The sequence below is a fragment of the Orycteropus afer genome, unplaced genomic scaffold (genome assembly GCF_000298275.1).
Source record: "Orycteropus afer afer isolate SDZICR_OR568_19922 unplaced genomic scaffold, OryAfe1.0 scaffold00001, whole genome shotgun sequence".
Taxonomy (NCBI): Eukaryota; Metazoa; Chordata; class Mammalia; order Tubulidentata; family Orycteropodidae; genus Orycteropus; species Orycteropus afer.
Window position 1 is genome coordinate 30,507,067 of NW_006921588.1, and position 25,973 is coordinate 30,533,039.

The window sequence follows — 25,973 nt, forward strand, 5'->3', positions numbered from 1 at the left end:
GTAAAGTATAAAGGGCCTTTGATATCAGGAGACAATGTCCTATCCTTATCCTGTAAATAACAGTAACATAACAACAACACATAACAACAATGAAAAAGTGGCTTCAGAAAGATTAAACTAGCCAGGATGGCAGGGTAGAGGGGGAAATCATGAGGCCAGAGGCAGGAAGACCAGAAAGGACTTCTGCATTAACTCAGAGTAGAAGTGGATGAGGGTCCAGGCTAAGAAAAGTATATCAAAAGCATGAGGAGGAAATATTGCTTATGGGAAATCAGGGAGAGCAAGGTATAAAAATAATACAGATATGGGAAGTTCAATAACTAGGGTAATAATACTCCCATTGGCAGAAATAGAAAAGTAAGGAAGGTTTGGAGGATGGCGATGGCCTTGCCTCAAGACATGAATTCTACCTGGTCTTTTGCTGAGAATTTCAATTAATTAAAAACCAGGTCAACACTTTCATAGGTCCCTGGGTGGTACAAACAGTTTGCGTTCAGCTAGTAACCAAAAAGTTAGAGTGTGAACGCACTCAGTAGCACTGCAGAAGAAAAGGCCTGCTTCTGTAAAGATCATAGCAAAGAAAACACTATAGAGCAGTTTTACTCTAACACGTGGGATCACCATGAGTTGGAATTGACCCAAAGGCACAAGACAACAGTGACACATCCATACCTGACCAGGTGGCCAATGTAAGGAAATTCATTAAACCACATTCATTATGTGGTCTGATGATATGAGCCAAGTTCTGTTCTCCTTTTCAGTAAGTTACTCACCAACTAGGGTCTGGTCACTTGCTTGGGGAAACCGACTTTCCTCATCCAAAAGCGCAAGCAGTCCCAGGGGTTTCTGGAGGAACATGTCCAAGAGTGGGCGATTGTCCTCATACTCCACGAGTGTGGCATCAATGCCCTCACTCTGATATTCCATCTGGAAGGAAATAGATTGTGAATCTCTCCAGCCCTAACAAGCCAAGGTACCCTCAGGATGCTTTGGCATAGACTTCCTGGTGAGGCAACACTGAACACATGTGTGAAACAGGGTGCATTTTATATGTCTATTAAACCCTGGTTTTAAGTCTGTCCTACTAGTGGCTTCTAGCAAGCAGCTGAAGCCGATAAAAGAAGGGATTACTCTCTGCCTCCCAAATGTGAACTTGGTAACTCATAATTTAAAAACTAATGTAGAAAGGAAGTGAGGTTGAAAAAATTATTTTGGTGACAAAAATCTTCTGCAAAATGCAATCTGGATTCAGAAGAGGACATGGAACAAAGGATATCACTGCTAATGTCAGATGGACTTTGGCTGAAAGCAAAGAATACCAGAAAGATGTTTCCTTGTGTTTTATTGATGATGCAAAGGTATTTGACTGTGTGGATCACAACAAAGATTGAGAAGAATGGGAATTCCAGAACACTTTATTGTGCTCATGAGGAACCTACACATAGACTAGGAGGCTGTCATTCAAACAGAACAAGGGGATACTTCATGGTTTAAAATCAGGAAGGCAGTACATCAAGGTTGTATCCTTTCACCATACTTATTCAATCTGTATGCTGAGCAAATAACCCAAGAAGCAGGACTACATGAAGAAGAATGTGGTATCAGGATTGGAGGAACATTCATTAACAATCTGCGATATGCAGATGACACAACCTTGCTTGCTCAAAGTGAAGATGACTTGAAGCATTTACTGATGAAGATTAAAGACTACAGTTTGCAGTATGGATTGCACCTCAATATAAAGAAAACAACAATCCTCACAGCTGTACCAATAAGCAGCATCATGATAAATGGAGAAAAGATTAAGGTTGTCAAGGATTTTATATTACTTGTTTCCACAATCAACACCAATGGAAGCAGCAGACAAGGAATCAGATGATGTATTGCACTGGGAAAATCTGCTGCAAAAGACCTCTTTAAAGTGTTAAGAAGCAAAGATGTCTCTTTGAAGACTAAGGTGTACCTAACCCAAGCCATGGTATTTTCAAATAGCCTTATATGCATGTGAAAGCTGGACAATGAATAAGGAAGACTATAGAAAAGTTGATGCTTTTGAGTTGTGGTGTTGGTGAAGAATACTCAAAGTGCCATGGACTAACAAATCTGGCCTGGAAGAAGTGCAGTCGGAATGCTCCTTGGAAGTGAGAATGGCCAGATTTTGTCTCACCTACTTTGGCCATTCCCTGTAGAAGGATATCATGCTTGGGAAAGTGGGGGGTCAGCAAAAAAGGAGAAGGCCCTCAGCAAGATGGATTGACACGGTGGCTGCAACAAGAGGCTCAGGTATAGCAAGGATTGTGAGGCTGGCGCAGGACTGGGCAGGGTTTTGTTCTGTTGTACATGGGGTCACTATGAGTTGGAACCAACTAAACAGTACCTAGCAACAACAACAGTCTCTGCAAGGGCTTCTGTAAGGGAATCATCTTAGACTGGAAACTAAAAAGAACTCCAGATTTCTCAAAGTCAAATGGAAGGACCCTGGACTAACTCTAGATGGAGTTTTGTGTAAGATAGATGGGTAGAGGAGTGCCATACAGATCTATCTAGCTCCAGTGATAAAAAATCAGTTCTGGTATTTTTACTCAATGTCTTTTTGTTTATCAAATCACACTACAGTTTGTGTGTCTTCATTCTTACTGATCAGATAATTACCCCTGCATTAAGGCACATAACAACAACAATATGTCCTGACTTGGTCAGGAGAGGAAGTCTTGGCATTTGATAGTGGTTGGGGTGGTAAAGACTTATTCAGGTTGTGGCTGTAGGAAAGGTCCCCTAACCTTTGGGTTCACTAGCTTCACATTTTCTTTTATTTACCATTAAACTCACAAAGTAAAGACTTCCATTTCTAGAAAACTAAGAACATATCTTACTCCTCCTTGGAGCCACCCTTCTAGTTATTATGGTGTGCAAGAGATAGGGACCAAACCAAAAATGAAATTCATTGCCATTGAGTCAATTCTGACTCTTAGTGACCCCTTTGGGTTTCCAAAGCTGTAAATCTTTATGGAAGTAGATTGCCTCATCTTTCTCCTGCAGAGCAGCTAGTGGGTTTGAAATGCCTTATCCACTACACCATCAGAGCCCCTTGGAGATAGATATGGGGATGGCTAATTTTGGAGTTAAGGACAACAAGACACTATGCCTAAACTCAAGATCATCCTGTGTCATTTGGTACACGATCACAGATATTTTTAGTTAAATAAAGCAGAAGAGAACACAGAATTGTGGACAATATGCATGAAGCAGTTTAGAAGCAAGATTTAAATAACTGGCTTGTCATTCGCTCCACTCAAGCGAAGAAACGCACCTTTCCACAGAAATCAAGACCTCTTTCTTTTTCAGAGTAAATTTAGACTATCTATTTATTTTGACTAGTGGCTAAGACACTTGCCTGCTAACCAGACGGCTGGCGGTTCAAACCCACCAGCCACTCCTCGGAAGGAAGGTTGGGCAATCCTACTTCCGTAGTGATACTGCCTCGGAAACCCAAGGAGGGGTCGCTATGAGTCCGGTTTGACTCGACGGCACATAACAACAACAACAACATTTATTTTGACAGGACTTTCTCACCAGCCATTTTTCTCTAGAGCCTTGTACCTGTTAACCTGCCTAACAGGGTTTTTGCTTCAAATCATGGGCATCTGGGAGACACCTTCCCCTACCAGGTTGAGTTATTTCAGAGTTCATTATTACCTGCTCAAGAGCAAAAACGTGTTCATTAAAATAGTACTGGATTTGCTCGTTGGCGATGTTTATGCACAGCTGTTCGAATGAATTTCTCCCGAAGTTCTCGAATCCAAAAATATCCAAGATGCCCACAGTCATACCATCACCTGCACTACTGCATGAGAGAAGAATAAAACCCTTGAGCAGAGGAAACATCCCAGGGAGATGAGAATCTATAAGCCTGTATGTTAGCAACACTTGTATCCATTCTTTGAAAGCAGCATCCCACTGCCTCTATGGGAAGAAACAGTTTATATCTTAAACCATTAATTCCTTTAGTCTTTCCATGGTATTTTCAACTTTTTGCAATAAAATTCTTTAACACTTACTCAGAAGCTCCGTACATAAAACAGATTAAAGAACAATTGCTCTATTTGATGACGAGGCTACAACTTCCATCCATCCCTTCTTCTGACTACCTATCCACAAACCTTAACTGGAAGAATATATTTTAGAATTTGATATTGTCACTTCTGTTGTATATAAGATACCACTAATGCTTAGAAAAGAAAATACAATAATAATATAAGACTTAAAACTTTTCACAAAATGTCTCATTTGACCCTAAAAACAACTCTATGGAGAGAATATTATTATTGTTCCCATTTTAGAGTTGAGAAAATTGTCATTAAGAACATGTAGCCAGTTAAGCTACAGAGCATGGATTTGAACCCAGTCTGCATAGCTCAGCTTCCAACCTAGCCTGTTCTCTTAAACCTACACTATCATTCCCTTCTCAGATACGAACTCTCCAGCTCTCCTGCACCCCATCACATCTTTTAAAGCAGTAAGCCTGAGAGTTTCACTAAAGAAAACCCAAGAGAGGACCAAACACTTCTTCTTGCAAACTCTTAGAGACACTAGGGTAGATGACAGCTCCCTTGAGGCCTCTGCTTCGGTGAGAACCCACCATATCTTTTTGTCTGGCTGAAGGAGTGTATTGATGCGGTTTACAATCCAGCTGAAGAGCCGCCCATACAAGGCTTTGGACATGGCATCCCGGACGTCCTCTGCCCTGTCAACAGTGTTGGCACGGACGATGGTTTCTCCCCTGGTGACCACACAGTGAGAGGTAAGAGCCTCCTGGAGCTCTTTGGGGCCGATGCAGAGAAGACAGGCAGCTGGAAAAAAGAGAAGGATGGCACTGGGTAATGTAGCCATTCATTCATTTATTCATTCATTCAGCACTTACACAATACCTATTATGCGCCAGTGTCTATTGTAGGCACTTACAAGTTAAACATAAACAAGCTAAGTCCCTAATCCCAAAAGGCATCCAAACTGATGCAATGTCTCCCAAATTGTTCTGGAAGCCCTTCATAGGTGTTTGATGTTACCAAAAAAAAAAAAAAAAAATGGAGTGGGGAAGGAAGGGGTGGTCTCTGGTCAAATAAATTGGGGGAATTTCTGTGGATTTTTTTCCCCTCTTAAAAGGAGCCCTGATCACACAAAAGTTAAGCACTCTGGTGCTTAGTGAAAAGTCAGCAGTTCAAACCCTCTAGTAGCACGAGAGCAAAGATCTGGCCATCTGCTCCCATAAAGATTATAGCCTAGGATACACTATGGGACAGTTCTGCTCTGTCATACAGGGTTGCTGTGAGTTGGAATCCACTTGATGGCACAAAACAACCTATTCTCCTCTTAGAAAGTCATAAAGCACATCAGTATACTAAAGGCCCTAAAAAGGCCTGCAGTTTTACATAAAGGATTTTCCTTTATTTAAATCTGTTCAGGATTCTCATTCCTTGGGCTGCCATAATTATTTATGGAGCCTAAAAGTAAATCGGAGTCTGCTTTCTCCCCTGCAGATGCTGATTCAATGGATTCAGAGCGGGGCCCAAAGGTTGCAGATGATTTGCAAAAATTTCCAGGATTGCGAACCACTGCCATAGTCTACTGCCATGGGGATCTTTTCTGCAGAACACCTATTTCCAGCTACGGCAAGAACACTGTGCTTCAAAGGGCGTCTTCTGGGAAAGATTGATTAGTGAAAATACCCACAGTCAGTAGAAAGAACAACAGCCACACTATGTTTTATTGTCTCAAATAACAAACAAAGTGAAAGAAACGTGCATTTTGGCAGAAGACATTAAACAGCAGCAAATAATTACCATTTTTCAAAGCTTCGGCATTGGGAACCTCACTTTTATCAGTTTGATGTTGAGAAGAAATAGCTGTAAATTCAATGTTTCCAATATTCAAAATACCGGCCAAAATTCTGTACACTGAGTGCACCTCCTGAAAAGGACACCAAAAGCCATGTTTGAAGGTCATTGCCAATCAGACCAATGAAGCACTGGCCCTGGAGTGGAAACAGCCAGTTGTGCACTGAAGTCCATTCTCTCCCCTATCCTGTGCACACAGATAAGTTTCCCAATCTCTGCAGCAGTTAGGATGGCCCTGTAATTAAATTCTTACCAATGGTGCAAGTAGAATGATGTGGGCCACTCTGGCCCAAGGGCTTAAGCATGTCTCCTCCACACTTTGTTTACCACTATTGCTGGCTGGAACTCCCAGAAACCTAGCTCCAACCAGACTATTGATCAGGATGCTTTTGAGCAACGAAGGACAGGAGCTATTCTGTGACATGAAACACTTATCTTTGAATGGTTACGTAAAAGAGAACAGCTTTTCTTTGTTTGAAGCCACTTTAACCTTTTCTCTTAATACTAGCTCCCAAATTTAGGAATGGTCCTTTCTTCAAAGCAAAAGAGATGTTTCCTTAGCCTCTTTTTTTTTTTTTTTTTTTAATCTTTTTGTTGTGATTTGGGTGAAATTTTATAAAGCAGATTCATTTTACATTCAACAGTTCATACACATTTTTTCGTGTGATGCTGGTTACATTCCCTGCAGTGTAACATCTCACCTCCCACTTCTTCCCTGTGGTTACCCTTTCCCTGTATCCTTCTGCCTGTGCATTCCCACCTCCCTACCTTTCTTCCTGTGCAAATGCTTCCCTCTGGATCTCCCGTGGTTGATTGCTCCAAGGACTGCATCTCCCTGATGTAGTTGTTCAGCTTGTAGCCCTGCCTATTGTTAGGCTGAGACTTAAGCCATGGAAGTGAATACATTTCCAGGCCCGAAGGGTGACTTGGAGCCTTAGTCTCAGGGGTGCTTACCAGTTTATGTCAGACCAGTAAGGCTAGTATTTTTCGTGATTTTGGGTTTTGTTCCACAACTGTGCTCCATAGGGTTATTAATTGTTGATTTTTCAGAAGTAGTTTAACAAGCCCTTTTTCTGAGGCGCCTTGGGGTGGACTCCAGCTTCAAATGTTTTGGTTAGCAGCAGAACTAACCATATACACCTCCCAGAGACGCCCATTGGAATGTAGCTTTCATGAAATAATTGGGAGGACATCCATTGATGATTCATCAGAATATTTTAAAGTTTAATGATGGAGAATACAGTTATGAATGAGGTCAAGAAATATTTTGAAAGACTCACTGGATATTATCTAAGTCCTATTTTTTATACTGAAAGTTGAATACATAAGTAGCATTCTTGGTAGAAAAAATATAAATTACATTTATTTATCTAAGCATCTGCATTTTCTACAGGTAAGATAATGGAATACATAGCCAAGAAATTTCTGTAAAACTTATAGACAGAGAAACTTGTTTCCGTAAAAACAGGGAACTTGATTTAGTACTGTACATAGCAGTAACCTAATAGGAATTGCCATTAAGCCATTGATAAAGCATTGCCCCCAACATGAGCCTTTCTGTAAACATTACTCAGTAAAGCCAAAAACCTGGAACATGGACTGTAACAGTGACATCTGGTGGATAATGCTTCAAAGACAAATGATTTTAAAACCAGCTTCTATTATAGATAAATATTGTTCTTCAAACTTCTAAATCAAAGGCAAGATGTCATGTTTCTGACTTTAAGAATCACTGTTTTAATTGCACAACTTAAGAATGGCTGAGCAGAACACCTTCCAAATGTGTTTTTGGGACTTGCCTGGATTTAACATGACAGCACCTCATTACCTTGATCAATACAGTATGAGCTTGCTGAATACACTGAGCTACTTCTGAGCAAGGCAGATCCCAGAGGGTAAAACACAGACTGCTCAGCAGCCATTTCTACATCTGTTATATCTTTTTTTCCCCTCCAACTTTTTATTTGGAAAAGTTTTAAATATGAAGAAATATTAGAAAAAACAATATAGTGATTACCCTCAATTTACTCATCATTATCATATTTGCTTTTTCTCTCTCCCACATATATAAACTTGTGTGTATACATGTGTATGTACGTATATGTGTGTGTCTATAACACACATTTCTTTCTGAACCATTTGAAAGTAAGTTGCTCACTGGCAGTATGGCCATTTTGAATTATGGCAAGTAGTGTTCCAATCAGACCAGAAACCAAAGAACCAGCTCCACTTACCCAGGACTACACCAGCACCCATACTGGTGATCAGACAACCAGAGAACTGTGTCCTCCCTCCTTACCTTGTACAACCTACCATTGACTAGTAAGTAACATGGCTCTTCTCACCCCCACACGGCAGGCTGCAGTCAAACTCCCCCCACTGTCAGTCACGGGCTTTTTTTTTTTTTTTTTTCTCCCCACTCTTTCTGCTCAGTCCTTCTATCCTTTCATCTTCCCTGTAGAACAGGAGACACTGCCCGGCTGCCTATGTGGTTAGTAATGCCTGTTCCACCTCCCTCCCCGCTTGGAAGTGCACATTCTGGTGGAGCCAGCACTGTGCTTCCATGCAGCCACATTTGATGGCTGGCACTTTTGACAGTACTGTGCTTCTTTTTTTCTTTCTTCCTTTTGTTTTCTTTTTTCCTTCTTAGTTCTTCCCTCTTCTGCTGCTTGCTTTTCTGTTCTTTGTTTTCTTTGGCTTCTTCCTCTTCACGCTATCTTTTTTCTTCTTCCTTTCTCTTTCTCTTTGTTCCTGCCCCCACCCACCCCTCCATGAAAGGCAGTGTGAGCTTTCCCGGAGTGAGCTCCATGTTCCTGTTGCAGCTGTGCTTGGCAGCTAATGCTGGCACCATTTACTTTTCCTTCTCTCTTCTCTTTTTTCTTTGCCCCTTTTTGTTTTGAAGTTGTCATCGTTTACATATGACATCTCTGATTCCCTGTTTTCAGTTTTGCAGTGGAATTTTACTCTTGAGATTTCTTATCTGGGTGATGCTGTCATGTGTCTTAATCTCAGGTTGTTATCTGATGTCATTAGTTCTCTGTCTGAAGGATTCCCTTTAATATTTCCAGTATAGTTGGTCTGGTTTTTACATATTCCCTTAATTTCTGTTTATCTGAGAATGTCCCAGTTTCACCATTATATCTGAAAGACAATTTTGCTGGATATATGATTCTTAGTTGGCAATTCTTTTCTTTGTTTTATATATGTCATTTCATTGCCTTCTTGACTGCATGGTTTCTGCCAAGAAATCAGCACTTAGTCTTATTGGTGCCCCTTTGCAGGTGATATTTCATTTTTCACAAACTGCTCGCAGACTTTTCTTTGGTTTTGGACAGTTTGATTATGATATGTCTTGATGACTTTTTTGGAGTCTATCTTGCATGGGGTTCATTGAGCTTCTTGGATGGAAACCATGTCATCTTTCATGATGTTAGGGAAGTTTTCTGCCAATAAATCTTCAAAAACTCTCTCTGTGCTTGTTTTTCTCTCCTCCTCTTCTGGAATTCCTATTACATGTAAATTTTTCCTCTCAATAGCATCCCACATAACTCTCAGGCTTTATTTATTCTTTTTCTGATTGTTCCTCAAACAAATTAGTATCAAGGGATTTGCCTCTGTTTCACTGATTCTTTCTTCCACTGATTCAATTCTTCTTCTATGTCCTTCTCTGTCCTATAGGGTCAGTATGAGTCAGAATCATTTGATGACAGTGGGTAAGTCCTTTCATTGTGTTATCTATTTCTGATACTGTATTGTTAATCTTCTGGATTTCTAGTTGTGTTTGTCTTGTTCTTAATTATATATTTATTTTGTTATTTTGTTTGTGTATTCTTTTCCTGAATTCTTCTAGCATTTTGTCTGTGTTTTCTCTTGATTTCTTTAAGAATCCTATACATAAGTCTTTTGAATTCCTTATCAGGTAGAGCTATTACCATTTCTTCCTCAGGAAAGTTTTCTGCCCCTTTATTCTGCTCAGTTGTTTGAGCCATTTTATCTAGTTTCTTCATAAGATTTGTTATTGTCTGCTGTCTCCAAGGCATTCAAGTGTTATTTTTTTATGCATTTTGTTTATTGATTGAATGTATGTTTGTTTTGTACTGATTTGTGTGTGTGTGTGTGTTGTTTGATGTATCTAGAGCTTTTTTTCTTCTCTTTCTCTTTACAATGTCATTTTTCTTCTGTATTATTTTAATTGTTGTTGTTTTGTGGTTCAGGTCTATGAGTGATTTTAGTGGTATCTATTTGCTAGGCATGATTTCCTCTCACTAGTGGGTATGGCAGATCATACTTACATGCAAGTACTATGTGATTAGGCTCATATGTCTTCCCTTACTGGATTGAGTGAAAGTGGGAGAGCAGGTTCTTTCCTTGATATTGAGTGATAAGTGTTGGGTGGTCAGGGTCCTTCCACAGCCCTTATGGGACTGTGAGATCCTTCCAGGTTGATGTTAGCAGTCCGTGAGTTCTCTAGAGTTCAGAGCAGGACATCACCATATCCACTGTGAGGTAGTGTTACCCAAATGGATGCTAATTTTTGCATGCACAAATTGGTGTCTCAGTAGGTAGTGAGATATAAAGGGGTTTCAGTGCAAGTGCAGATGGCCTTCAGGAACTGTTTAGGTGTGGGATGTGTGACATTGCAGCCAGGTGGATGTTGGATAAGGGCAGTAGGATCTCTTGCTCATCATTTGGCAGAGGTGAAGTGCTAATGAGGTGTTGTACCTGTCTGGCCAGTCAAGAAGATTAACAACTCCTTCAGATGGGTTTTTCATTTTATTATTGATGAGTATGAAGTCAGTTTTGCCACCAATCACAAAAGTGAGGTAGAAGACAGGTAGATAGATGGGTGGACAGACTGAATGATCAGGTATGTCTAGGCAGGGAGGAGCATGCCCATGACCATGTATAGGTTTGGGAGACAATGTTTCTACATGTGTATTTGTGTATGCTGTAAGAATGTCCAGGTGCATAGTAGAGCTGACAAGGGACAAGGTTGTGATGGCTTCTTGGCCACAGCCAGCTACCTATAGGGAGTGAGTACTTGGACCTGTGGGCTCAGGACTATGGTCACAGGGGACATCAAGCTCAATTGGCATAACATACTACACAAAAACATTGTTTTACATCTTACTTTGGTAAATAGCAACTGGGATCTTAAAAGCTTGGATGCAACCATCTAGATGCAATGATGGGTCTCTCCTTGTCCAGAGCAGAATAATGAAGAAAACCAAAGATACATGGAAATAATTAGTCTAAGGGACTAGTAGTAGACTATGCAATCCTCAACCTATATGACTATGAGACCAGAAGAACTAGATGGTGCCCGGCTACCACTGTCAACCACTCGGAAAGAGATCAGTGCAGATCCCAGATACAGTGGGAGAACAATGTGGAACAAAACTCAAAATCATAAAATAAAAAATAAAAAAAAAAGATGAGATTTGCTGCTCTGATAGAGCCTGGCGAGACCCCTGAGACTATGTTTCCTAGTTACCCTTCAGGTCTGGAACTGAACTTACTCCTGTGGCTTCCAGCTAAACAATAGACAGGCATATGGGGTGAACATTTACATCAGGTAGATACACTCCTTGGAGCAATCAATCATGGGAGAACAGAAGGGCAGGGTTCGCACAGGGAGATAGCTTGGAGGGCAGGAGTGCATGAGAGGAAAGGACACAGGGAAGAAATAACTACAGGGAGGAAGTGGCAAGAGAGTTGTTACACTGTGGGGAATTGCAGTCAGTGTCATGAAACAAAATGTGTATGAACTGCTGTATGTAGAATGAATGTGCTCTTAAACTTTTACCCAAATCACAATAAAAATTTTTAAAAAATGAGATAGGACGAGCATTTCTCTGTTAAAGTTCCAGTGTAGAATGATGAGATTTGATTGGCTCTTTTTGTCAGGAGACACTTCTTTCATTCATGTAGATATTCTCCAGGTAAAATTGAGGCTAATCTTGAGACTTTATATTCTTTGTTAGCCTGGACTTGACTGAAGGAAATTACCTTTGGCCTTGGTCATAGGCATTTCAGGTATTGTTTCTCTGGTACCTCCTTAGGAAGTTACTTCTTCTTCCAGTATCTCTTTAACTTGTTTATTTTTTTTTTTCATCAGTCTTTTTAGTTTTTCATCATTTCAGCTCTAAGCACTACACTAGGTTCAACCGAAAGGCCTTCTCCTTCATAAGCTCTTATCAAGCTCAATTGGTATAACATACTGCACAACAACATTGTTCTACATCCTACTTTAGTGAGTAGTGACTGGGGTCTTAAAAGCTTACAAGTGGCCATCTAAGATTCAACAATTGATCTCTCCTTGTCTGGAGCAAAGAAGAATGAAGAAAACCAAAGATACACAGAAACAATTAGTCCAAGGGACTAATGGACCATGTGATCCACAACCTGCACGACCCTGAGAGCAGAAGATGGTGTCTGGCTGCCACTGTCAACCACTCAGAAAGGGATCAAAATAAGATAGACAGATAGAGTGGAAGAAAAATGTGAAACAAAACTCAAAGTCATAAAAAAGATCAGGCTTACTGTTTGATAGATTGATGAAACCCCCAAAACTATGGTCCCTTGTCACCTTTTGGCCTGGAATTAAACTCACTTCTGTGGCTTCCAGCCAAACAACAGCCAGGCATATACAGTGAACCAGGTAGGTACATTGCTCAGAACAATCAGCCAGGGGAGATCAGAAGGGCAGTATTTGCACAGGGAGACAGCTCAGAGGGCAGGAATGCATAGGAAAGAAGGACACAGGGAACAGGCAGACACAAGAAGGAAGTGGGAAGAGAGTTGTTACATTATGGGGATTGAGATCAATGTCACAAAATAAAATGTGTATGAACTGTTGTATGGAAAATGAATTTGCTCTGTAAACTTTCATCCAAATCACAATAGAAAAAAAAAAAAAAGTCAATAGTAAGTCTTATTGCCTGGCATTAAAACACTGAAAATGTTCAAGACCCCCAAGTTACATTTTAAGAGATAACCCTCCAGTCTCTCTTTAACTCTCTCAATTCAAAATCTATTTTGAAGAAAGAGATTATATTTTGCCTTAATCTCAAAGGCTTCTCCCTAACCTCTTCATCTAGGGATCTGCAGAAAAAAAAAAATCTTGACCATCACTCAGACCATCAGCCAAAAAAGTGTCCATGTACTATTAAATATAAACACATCTAAAACTAAACTCATTTAGTATGTAATGATAATTACTATACCAGCAAAACAGGCACAATATTAAACAAGAATATTATGTTTAGGAGCTCTGGTGGCACAGTGCCAAAGGCATCTGACTGCTAACCAGAAGTTTGGTGGTTCAAACCCACCAGCCACTCCATGGAAGCAAGAATGGGCAATCTATTTCCCTAAAGACTGACCACCTTAGAAACCCAATGGGGATTGCAATGAGTCAGAATTGACTTGATGGCAGTGGGTTTGCTTTGGTTTTTTTGGTATGGTTTGGCTCTAAAAATAGGAATTGAAAAGCACTGATCTTCACAATAGGGTTTTAAGTATAATTTCTCCAAGCCCCTGTAATAAACCATCATTAGTAAGAGACTCCTACCATCAGAGAGGTTTCTTTACAGTAAGCCCAGGGTTAAGTGTTCTTTCAGATACTTTTGGATGGTGTTCCCGAATTAAAATTCATGTGCCTGGTATAAACTTGCTCCTCATAATTTTGCTCTAATGTTTTGGATGAAACTGAAGAGATCCCTGCATGGAATTTGTGACACTATAAGAAAGGACAGGGACCATAATTTTGATTGAACTGACCATTTCATTTAAGTTCTGTCTAGAAATGCCTGCCAGGAAAACTTAAGATAAAGTTCTGTCACACAGGCCATTTGGCATCTGCTGCCTGACCCCAATCAGTGAAATCTTTCTGAATTTAGGCAAAGTACTTTGAGTTTATAAATATAAAATGAACTGCTTTGTTAATTCAGTAAAACAGGTTGTCTATAGAGATTTACCATAGAATTTAGGGTCAGAGAACTAAGATCCAGTGTCTTCCTTTCATTTCCAAGGGTGCTGACATAAATTGGTTTATTTGCAGTATGCATTAGTACGGGACATGGTGTAGGTATGTAGACATATGTACAATTACTTTCTAGCTACTCATAAAGCAGACCACATCAGACACAAATTAAGAATGTTTACTAACTTTTATATTTCTTGCTTTGCATATTCATTCATGCAATTATTCATTCACTTCTACTGTACATTTTCCCACAGAGGGTAGAGATGTTTATTTCAAGGATACATACTTAATTTCTTCTAATTTCAATTTTGTTATCTTAACACAGATAGCATCTGCTTAGTTATTTGCAATACATTTCTATTATTAGAACAGGGTCACCCTATACCTTCTTTTAGAACTAGGACCAATCTCTTCTTAGTATTCTAAAGCATGTCTTTGTACTCATTGAAAGTACAGTATTATTAACCTTATGGAACAACTAGGAGCTCTAGTGCCTAAGGCATTTGACTGCTAACCAGAAGACTGATGGTTCAAACCCCCCAGCCACTCCTCAGAAGGAAAGTTGGGCAATCTACTTCTGTAGTGATACTGCCTCGGAAACCCAAGGAGGGGTCGCTATAAGTAGCTCCAACCCCATGGCAGTGGTTATGTTGTTTGTTTTGTATGGAACAACTTCTCTTTTGTTTCTGTATCTGTTAAGTAAATATGCTCCCCAAAAATTTGGAGTGATCCAGGTGACTTAAAATGGCTCTACTGCCATCTCCACTATGCTTTGACTTTTCTGGTGATATGTGTTTGATAAAAACCAGCTCTATAAATTAATAACTGTAAAAGTCCTTTAACAATGCCAGAGCCTGTTTAATTGCTCTCTTGTAAGAGGCAAAGGAAATATAATTCTATTTTTATTTGACCTTTGGGATTTTCCACTGTCTATCAGTTTAAAGTCTGTGGGAGGCTGACAGAGAAAATTAACAGCTGACTAGAAAAAAGAAAGATATTATTATGACTAAAATCAACCATGCTGGGGAGGTAAAGGCGAGCCAAACTCATTGGATTACAGAAGCAATCCTTTATCCAGAGTGACTGTCTCAGGGTAACTGGAGTGTGTTGTAATCTAACCCCTTAAGATTTAACATCCTCACCTAACTCCTAATCATTCACCTCCTTTGTTGAAAAAGCAAGAATCTATACATTTTGCACAATTGATGGCGTGAAGCCCAGAAACTATGACACAAATGTATCACAGAATAATATTTGAGCCTAGGGTTATAAATATTTTCTGTCACCCCTAGCATATATTTAATAGAGACAGGCTGTATCTAGTATGATAAGAGTAGTACAGTACTTAGAGCTATAGTTAATAATGTGCCACCAAGTATCCAAGGAGAAGGAAGTGACTGCAAGAAAGTTGGAAGGGTTCTCATGTGGATTTGACAAATTAATTTATCTTGTACAATAAACTACTTGCATAAATATATTTCTGTGTCTTGGGTGTAACCTATATATCCCTGTATTCCTATTACACAATTCACTTTAATGGTTGGAAGGAACCCCAACTCAAAACAGGTTGGCATTGTTTTAGTGTTTTTTTATTACCTCTCTAGAGAATTGCCTAAGGCACTTGACTGCTAACCAGAAGACTGGTGGTTCAAACCCACCAACAACTCCTCGGAAGGAAGGTGGGGCAATCTACTTCCGTAGTGATACTGCCTGGGAAACCCAAGGAGGGGTCGCTATGAGTCGGGTCCGACTCGACAGCACATAACAACAACAACAACTCTAGAGAATTGGTGACAATGATAATTCATAGGGATGTCGTTCATACAACAGTATTTCTCCTGTTTAATGTCCACTTGAGCATCTTGTGAAAATGCAACTTCTGATTCAGCCACTTTTGGAAAGACCTGAGAGTCTGCATTTCTAATGAGATCTCAGGCAATGGAAACATCCATAGTCCTGGGACTGTATTATGGGTAACAAGGCCTGATAGTACGACTAGCATAGCATTTGAAGAGCAAATGTCCTGCAAATGACAGCATTCACGTCTTGACTCACATTCATCCAAGAATATTAACACTTGAGTTTCTTTCTTGACACTTACCTTGTCAGTGAACCCTATAATCCTGAAGCAATGCTGAATTGCTTTAAACTGTCTTTGGTAAGACTCCTTAGAAGTGATGTCATGTATCACCCTTCCTGTTTCATCAGCTATATACCTAAATGAAGTGGAGAATGAATAAACAAACATTGTCTTGGAAAGTGGCCACTCAGATACCAGGATGGGAGCTGCTTGGGCTACTCTTTACAAGGGCAGTTTCTCTTACAGTCTAATCAACCAAACATCCAAACCAGTTGCCGTCAAGTCACTTCTAACTCATGATGAACCCACGTGTCAGAGTAACACTGTGCTCCTGTTGAACTATGGGCTTCCAGTTAGGAAAGAAGCACTGTTATTTTTAAGTTTGTCAACTACTGATTGTACATTCATTAAAAATTAGCAAGTAAAAACTCTGAAAATTACCTAGGAGGTTTTTCCTCAGGAAGTCTGAAATCAGAAAGTTTCTTTTGGTGATAAAGACCAGCATAAATATAGTAAAATATGTGAAAATTTTTCTCTCCCCTGAAAAAAAAAAAGTAAAAGAAGGAGATTATTAGTAACATATATTCTGGGCTTGTCTACCTCAAGTAATTCACACCATTTCCTTTCTGTGTAAAATATTATTCTGTAGCAAATCTGCATTTTCAGGCAATTAAATGTGCCATATACCAATTATAGAATAGGAATAGTGATGTGAGCAGTATAGTAATTGTCACAATGTTACATTATTAAACACACTCATTTTAAGCAAAAGGAGGTTTTAGAGACTGGAATGCTTCTAGGTAACAGCTCAATTTACACAGGGTTAGAGTGTACACACTCCAGGCACCTATGTGTTTGTGCCACATGGCTTCTGTTTGTAGCCAATGGAGTATCAGAGACTGTGGGTCTGACTCAGAGAGATCAGCCAAACCCCCTACTTTTCTGGCACCCCAGAGAGGAAGTGAGTGGCTTTCCAGTTGCATAGCTGATAAAGGAATAAAATTTGTCTCAGAACTGAGGCTTCTACTCTCTGTATTCTTTTAAACATCATTCCAAATGTATGTGCCCAGAAGAAGGCAGGGTCAGAAAAGTTAGGGGAACAGAACTGATGACTTGAATAAGCCCAATTTTCTCTTCATTCAGTGTCTGTAATCTATTTTACCCCATCAGTGCTATCATATTGAATGCATTCATTATTACTAATGTTAATGAGAGTTATGTGGTTGGCATTATTATGCCCATTTTACATATGAGGAAACTAAGGTACAAAGATATGCTGGTAAGTGACATACAATAATAAGTGACATAGCTGTGAGTGGAACTTTCTCCACAATTTTTAAAGATCACTTTACACTTGAACACAGAAAACTAGTTTCCATTATATCAGAAGTAGCTCCACAAGCTTTAAATTCCTCAAAATCTGGGCACAAAGAAGGAGGAAACTCCTAAAAGTGAATTTTAAAAAACCATGTTGTTGTTGTTATGTGCCGTCGAGTCAGACCCAACTCATAGTGACCCCTCCTTGGGTTTCCGAGGCAGCATCACTATGGAAGTAAATTGCCCAACCTTCCTTCCGAAGAGTGGCTGCTGGGTTTGAACATCCAGCCTTCTGGTTAGCAGTCAAGTGCCTTAGGCACTATGCTATCAGGCTCCCTTAAAAAGCCATGTTGTTGTTGTTATGTGCTGTGAGTTGGACCCGACTCATAGCGACCCCTCCTCCTTGGGTTTCTGAGGCAGTATCACTATGGAAGTAGATTGCCCCATCTTCCTTCCGAAGAGTGGCTGGTGGGTTTGAACTGTCAGCCTCTGGTTAGCAGTCAAGTGCCTTAGGCACTATGCTACCACAGCTCCTTAAAAAGCCATAGGAAGCTTGAATGATTCTCACTCTATTTTTTCTTGTCATTGTTCATTGTTTTTCATGCCAGTCTCTATTTTGTGAGGATATGGTAAGTATATGATAAAGGAAAATGCTTGGGTTCTCTGAACCTAGAATTAATCCTACTGATTATGGTACATACTACCAAAATGTTAGCCACTTATATCTTGTTCTTCCTCCTTGTCCTCCTCTTCCTCATTATAACATGGCAATCATGTATTATGATTATACAAGCCACAGTATTTTCAATCACTTCATGCATGCAAAAGTTGGACTGTGATACTTGTACATTATCTCTCAGATCCCTCACTTCTTTCCATCTCCACTGCTAATGCCTTAGTCCCAGCCAATATTCTTCTCATGTGGATTTGGCAACAAACTCCTAATGGTCTTAACACAATCCTTCCTAATCTTCTCCAACCTATTCTCTCCATTGAAGCTAGAATAATAATTTCAAAAGGCAAGTTGAATTGTGTGACTACTCTGCTTGGACATGTTAAATAGGTTCCTATTGCCATTAGAATAAGGTTCAAAATCCTCAGCCTGACTCCAAGGTCCTGCATGAACTGATCTTAACTTCCTCTACCTTTTTTCAAACTTGTTGGCTAACTCCTAGCCATCTTCAAGCCTCAGATTAAATATCTGTGTATAGGGAGCCCCTCTTCCTTTCTGGACTAGGCCATATGTCCTTTTCTTCTCCTGTTTTACCGTCATAGTGCCTTATACTGCTTCCTAGTACTTATCACAGTTGTTTTATATCTAAGCTCTTGTTTTACAATCCAAGAAGCTGGACTATATGAAGAAGAACATGGCATCAGATTTGGAGGAAGACTCATTAACAACCTGTGAGATGCAGGTAACACACAATCTTGATTGCTGAAAGTGAAGAGGACTTGAAGTGAAGAGGACTAATGAAGATCAAAGACTACAGCCTTTAGTATGGGTTACACCTCAATATAAAAGGGAAAAAAAATCCTCACAACTGGACCAATAAGCAACATTGTGATCAATAGAGAAATTATTGAAGTTGCCAAGCATTTCATTTTACTTGGCTCCACAATCAACACCCATGGAAGCATCAGAAAATAAATCAAATGATGTATTGCATTGGGCATATCTGCTGCAAAAGGCCTTTTTAAAGTGTTAAAAAGCAAAGATGTCACTTTCAGGACTAAAGTGCACCTGACCCAAGCCATGGTATTCTCAATCATCTTTTACATGCAAAAGCTGGACAATGAATAAAGAAGACCAAAGAATTGATGCATTTGAATTACGGTGTTGGCAAAGAATAGTGAACATAATAATATACTGCCAGAAGAACAAAGGACTCTGTCTTGGAAGAAGTACAGCCAGGATGCCCCTTAAAGGGGAGGATGGAGAGACTTCATCTTACGTACTTTGGACATGACATCAGGAAAGATTAGTCCCCGGAGAAGGATATCACGCTCGGTAAAGGAAACCAATAGACCAAACTCACTGCCGTCGAGTCGATTCCAACTCATAGAGACCCCCATTGGGTTGCAGAGGCAGTAAATCTTTATGGAAGTAGATTGCCCATTCTTGCTTCAGCAGAGAGGCTGGTCGATTTGAACCACCAGCCTTCTAGTTAGCAGTTAGATGCCTTAGGCACTGCTACCAGAGTAAAGGGTCAGTGAAAAAGAAGAAAACTCTCAATGCGAGGGATTGACACAATGGCTGCAACAATGGGCTCAAACACAGCAATGATTCTGAGGATGGCACAAGACAGGACAATATTTCATAGTGTTGTTCATAGGGTCACTATGCACCTAACAATTACAACACTTGTTTAATGCCTGTGACCTATCTCCTCCCTTCCGCTTCCACCACACAGTCTAACTTCCATAAATACAGAGACCTTGTCCATTTTATTTACTCTGACAACCCTAGCAGACAGCACAGGACCTGGCATGTAAGTATTCAATAGGTAATTACTGGATATAGCATGAATGGACTTGCGCTCCTGAATGCGAGTCTTTTGTAATGATAGTAACAATGAAGAGGAGGGGAAGAAGAGAAAAGTGGCTAACATTTTGATAGCATGTATCATACCAGGCATTTTAAAAATTTCATAAAATTGAACTCATTATTCCTCGCATAATGAGGAATAAGCCCACAAGGTAGCCACTATTAGCATCTCTATTTCACAAATGAGAAAGCTGAGGTTAAGTGACATGCCCAAGGTCACATAGTAAGTTTGGAGGCTAGCATTTGAACTCAGAACATCTGTGCTTTAATCACTATTGCTTTATCACTCTTCTTAAAACAGAATAATTGGGTTTTGCTTTCCCCTTTCCCCAAGTCTAGGGAAAAAATTAACATATGAAATATACTCAGTTCCTTCTTTTAAATAGACGAAGTCAATATTAAGGGACTTAATGATATTTTAGGAGCTCTGGTAGCATAGTGGCTAAAGCACTTAACTGCTAACCAGAAGGCTGGCGGTTCAAACCCACCAGCCACTCCTCGGAAGGAAGGTTGGGCAATCCTACTTCCGTAGTGATACTGCCTCGGAAACCCAAGGAGGGGTCGCTATGAGTCGGGGCCGACTCGACGGCACATAACAACAACAAAATAATATTTTAAAGTATTTGTAATGTTGCTAAATTCTACTGGATATGACCACCTTAGGAGAAATAAGCATACCTATCCCAAAGGACTTCTATCCCAGCCCTTTGTAGTTTACCCTTCAAAGTCTTTTAGGTCAGAAACTACCACTGATCCTTTACCCAAATAATTCTTTGCTTTTGAGAAGGCAGGAGCTCTGGTAGCGTAGTACCTAAGGCACTAAATAGGGGTTCTCTGAATCTAGAACTAATCCTACTGATTACGGTACATACTACCAAAATGAAATATGACTGCTAACCAGAAAGCTGGCGGTTCAAACCCACCAGCCACTCCTCGGAAGAAAGGTTGAGCAATCTATTTCCGTAGTGATACCACCTCGGAAACCCAAGGAGGGGTCACTATGAGTCAGGTATGACTCCACGGCCCATAAGAACAACAACTTGAGAAGGCTGGGGGCGGTGGGGATTGCTGAGATGAAAGGTAAAAACGAAACCCCTACAGTTCCCAAAGCATATACTGCAGAGAAAACCAAATAAACTCGTTCACTTACACTGCCTGTTTCATAACTCTGGATTTTTCAAGGAGATACTCGGAAATTCTTGCCCCCATCACAGCTCCAGTTGGCGTAAACATCATTTCCAGGTATTTTCCAAAACGGCTTGAGTTGTCATTGATGGCAGTGCATGCATTCCCAAAGGCTTCCACCAGGGAGTTCACTTGCAGAATTTTCTCTCTCAAGGTTTGATTATTAGCCTGTGCCAAACCGAGGACAGTCAAGAGGATCTCCTAGAAACATTATTCCCGCAAAGTTGCCAGCCACTCCTCCATGCCCACCCAAATTCACACGATCTTTTTGGGAAGATCTCCATTTGGAAAAATTCCCACCAGCCTTGTTTTCTCTTTTGAGCATTTTCCCACTTGCATATGAACCAATGCAGTCTAGATTCAGTCACCTGCTCAGGCATCAGATTCTAGATCCAGCCATACTTCACTTAAAATCCTTGACAGATAAAAGGCTATAACCTTTTAGAAAAAATTTTAAATAGAGATCTCTTTTCTTACTCATCCATTATAACGTTCAATAAATCTCACCTATAAAAAAATTCCTCAGATTTTTTTCTTAGTCACATAATATACTAATTCTGAATATATATGTAATAAGAGCTACTGGACCATTTTCCAAGTCATTCCTTCAATGTCCATTTCACTAAGCTGAAAAATTTCCCTCACTTTTAGCTCAAAGATTTCTACTTTCCAACTTTTAAATCACTGCAGTGGCTCTCCCTGATCCTATTCCTAGCATTTAACTACTTTTAGTACTTAATGACTAAAAGTTTTTATTACATTGCAAATATGAAAAATTAATTGTTGATCATCTAGTAAATTCGTGCTGGCATTATTTTCCTCACTACATGAAGGGAGGACGGCATGCTGACATCTTAAGAGGCACAGCTACCAGGAGGGAACATAACAAAGATGGAATGTTTTCATGTAAACTGTAATAAAAACACTATGTGCGTCATTTCTAAAACACTCCGCTATTCTACAGTAACTTCTAGGCACAATATAAAAAGCAGTTAGTCAATACCTTTCCCAAGAAAGTCAAATGCTGAACAATCAGGTGGGCACTTTCTGTCTTCCCAGAACCACTTTCGCCACTGATGACAATGCACTGACACAGAAAATGCAACGTCAAGTGAAGGAGTAATAACACAGTAAACAACTTGTATGTTCAACTATGGTTTCATATAATAGCCATTACTGTAAACTTTAATTTTTCACTGAGCAATATAACTTAGGAATCTATCCATTTTGGTACATGGAGAGTTTTGTTAATCTTTTATACAGCTGCATATTTTTTTAATCTTTCATCTTTTGTATAGCTGTTCAGATGTACCATAATCTATCGAAAGAGTTCCATATTGATGGGTGCTTGGATGTTTTCTTTTGCTTTTATAGGCAATTCTGAAATGAATAACACATGTAATGCATATATAGGTTATCGTTTTAGTACGCAGTTTCATTTGCAGAATAAATTCCTAGAAGTAGGGTTGCTGGAGTAAAGGGTAAGTATATTTATAAATTTGATAGACACTCCCAAACTATTTTCCTAAGTACTGTATGAATGTATGGAAGTGTCTGCTATTGTACAGCCTCAACCAATAGAATATGTTGGGTTTTTACAAATCTGACAGATTAAAAAATAGTATTTCACTGCCCCCTCAGGATCTTATCTAACCTTCAAGTTTCCATTGTCTCTGTGATTCCATATAGATAGTTTTGTTTTGCTTTTTTCTTTATTGTTATTTGGGTGACATTTTATAGAGCAAATTGCTTTTCCACTCAAGAATCCATACATATTCTATTTGGGGACATTTACTCCAGTCCCCACACTGTTGCAGCATTCTTCCCACTTCTTCCCTACATCTAGCCCTTCCCTCAGGGGGCAGTGAGCTTATGGAAAAGAAGGAGGAACAACTCTGAAAAAGAGGGTGAGAATGGTTACAGAACTCCCAGAACGTAATCAATACCATCAAATTGTGGATGTAGAAATTGTTAAGTTGGCATATGTTCTGCTGTGCTTATTCTCAGTAACAACAACAAAAAAATAAATAAGTTATTTAAAACAAACAAACAAAACCCTAGCAGGGAGAAAGCATCACTTCTCCCCTGCTGAGAGGGTCTGCTCACCACCGTGCCCCTTCCAAGAAACAAACAAACAAACAAAAAAATGGTGTTTCCTTACAGTTGTCATTTGCATTTCTCTTATTCTGAGTGAGGCTGGCCATCTGTTCATATGCTTAAGGCCCCTCATATTTTGTGTGTGTATGACTTGTATGTAGTGTCTTTTTTTTTTTTTTTTGGTATTTCTGGTCTTTTCATTATTGATTTCTAGGAGTTCTTCATATATAAAGGAGATTAGTGGAGCAGTTTCTTAACCTGAGAAACATATATTTCTCTCTATTCACTCTCTCTCTATGAAATCAATGGGCATTTCACAAGTCTCAGAGAAAGACAAGATTTTGGTGTCACCAAGTTTCCTACAGTGAATCCATGTACTCCATTCTATACTTCCACTAACACAGTTTTACCTATTCTTCAACCAGTCCTAAATCTAGGACTTCCTAGGTCTCAAGAAATACACAAATAGTGATTTTCTCTTAAAATTTAATCATCAAATTTGATGACTTCCATTTCAAACAGAATAAAAATGCAAACACACACACACACACACACACACACATCTACACAAACAAACAAACAAAAAACCATTTCCCTCAAGTTGATTCTGACTCTTAGCTACCCTATGGAACGGAGTAGAATTGCCCTCATAGGGTTTCCAAGGCTGTAATCTTTACTGAAGCAAACTGCCACATCTTTCTCCTGCAGAACGGTTGGTGGGTTAGAACCATTCACCTTTTAGTTTAAGGTTAGTTCAGTCCTTACCCAATCCATAACAATTTCTCAGCAGCTTAGTGGCATGGTACATGTTCACTGTCAACCTGTGTACAATATTTCATACAAAATGGATGAGACCATGAAAACTCTGAGACTTTAATAGGAAGGAATTTCCTTTCTGCCATTCTACATCCCGTTTTTATTACAATCATTGCCATATAATTGGGTTTGTGTTTGCTCTATGTTCTCATTATAGTCATATTAGAAACATCCTCATTATATTTTATTGGGGAATGTGAATGTTTCTCATCTTGAAAAGCATTTTCATGTTCCCTTGCTACTTGTGACTTTATCAGTACTCCACTTTGACTGAGCTGCTGTTTCATTTCTTATTTCCTTAGGTCAGCCTCGACACCCAGAATGAAGGTTTTCAGGAGGACTGAAGAGTTGAAGAGGAAGATGAAGAATATCTTATCGTATGACTTGGTAGGAAAGGAATAATAGCAGGTGAGTTCTTACCTGGTCTTTGCTGAAAGTAACCATGCACTGGTAAGCAGCATCTGCTGATGCAAATATGTGGGGGGGATTCGAGGCTCGCTTCACCCCATGATACAGTCTGGAAAACTGAAGAAAACAATTAGGAATGTAAAAGAGAACAGCCAAGCTTTTAACTCCTACAACTCCTAATGCTCCATTACCTGTTGCCCACTAAACTAAGACTGTCACTTCTGAGGAGAACCGTTGCCTCAGGATGTCTGTAGGGCTTCGGTTCTAAAGTCTGCAGGCCTGAGTTCAAATCGCAGTTCTTCACTTACTAGCTTCATGAACATGTACAAATGAATTAATTTCTCTGTGCCAAATATCCTTGTCTACCAAATAGGCTTGATAATGGTACCTGTCCAACAGGGTTGTGAAAATTAAGCACGATAACTCAGTAATAATAATAATGTATTTTATGCATACTATAGAGGTATATGTAAATATATTTTATTGCATTATTAGTATTATATAATTACTATTATTATTATTATAGCTTCTTTTAAAATTTCAGCCCCAAAATATAAGAATTAAGTTTTTGTTGCATTATTACCTGGATATTGGGCCATGTACCCCCTAAGAGTTATATCATTTCATTCTACTTTTTTTTTTTTTTTAATTTTTCCTTGTGAGTTTTAGTTTTTGTTTTTAAGGAATAATATGCTCTTAATGAATTCCTTACCTGTGGAGAGTATATGATTAGATTCTGAAAAGGGTTTAAGGCAATTAAGATGTCTCCAACATATGTGTAAATTAGCAGGTCCACATAACGCTTCTGCAACTGATGAACAATTGTATCCTGAGAAGAGGATAAATGATAGTGAGATTAAACATTATTTCCAATCAAGAGAGAAATTCTAAAAAAAAAAACTAATTCATTCTTACAAGAATATTTTTTCTCTAAAAGATGAAAGCTATAGATTTAAATCATACACTGACCCTGAAGATTCTAAATGTAGTATTTGTTAGGAATATCCTTACGTATTCCTTTTGCTTGGAAGTTCGATTCCAGCCAGAGGTGCCTAGGAAGAAAGGCCCGGTGATCTAATTCTGAAAAATCAGCCACTGAAAACCCTGTGGAGCACCGTTCTGCTCTGACACATGGGGAAAAGGACTTGCTAAAAGACATTGAGATATCCAACAAATGTTTTATTTGTTGTTATGAAAAATTGTCTCACTCCATAGAAATGTTCTAGTTAGAATTTGATTTAATAGGCCATTCCTATTTATAAAGCACATACAAAATAGTAACTTCATTTCTCAAAGCATTGCACTTAAAATTTATACGGTGGGAATATAAAATTGGATACTTTTATATTACACTTCAGTGATTCAGGCATTGAAGTTAAGGGTCCCCAGAGTTAGAGTCAACAAAACCAGGTCCATAACAATTAACAGCTCTATTGAATATGCACACTTTAAATGGAGATTGTCATAGTTTTCAAATTTAGAATTCAAGCTTTATTAACTCCACTATTTCTCTAAATGAAATTCCTCTTGATGGAAAGCAAACAACTATCTTGATTTCTAAGGTGTTTTTATTAAACAGAAAATAGTTTGAACTGATATATTCAGTCATTCAGGTCTACAATGTAAAGGGCTTTACTGGAAAAG

General features: G+C 39.2%; 1 protein-coding gene across 1 annotated transcript in view; it reads right to left on the minus strand.

Annotated features, from left to right (window-relative positions):
• The window catches only part of MYO3B (myosin IIIB), a 517,685-nt gene that overhangs the window by 286,637 nt on the left and 205,075 nt on the right, over positions 1-25,973 (minus strand). The window contains exons 11-20 of the mRNA XM_007944671.2: positions 25,042-25,158; positions 24,342-24,446; positions 22,012-22,095; positions 20,974-21,176; positions 16,403-16,501; positions 15,983-16,097; positions 5,841-5,967; positions 4,640-4,850; positions 3,697-3,844; positions 774-927 (exon numbers count right to left, since the gene is read on the minus strand). Of these exons, the coding sequence (XP_007942862.2) occupies positions 774-927; positions 3,697-3,844; positions 4,640-4,850; positions 5,841-5,967; positions 15,983-16,097; positions 16,403-16,501; positions 20,974-21,176; positions 22,012-22,095; positions 24,342-24,446; positions 25,042-25,158 (1,363 nt within the window). The remainder of the gene's footprint in view (positions 1-773; positions 928-3,696; positions 3,845-4,639; positions 4,851-5,840; positions 5,968-15,982; positions 16,098-16,402; positions 16,502-20,973; positions 21,177-22,011; positions 22,096-24,341; positions 24,447-25,041; positions 25,159-25,973) is intronic.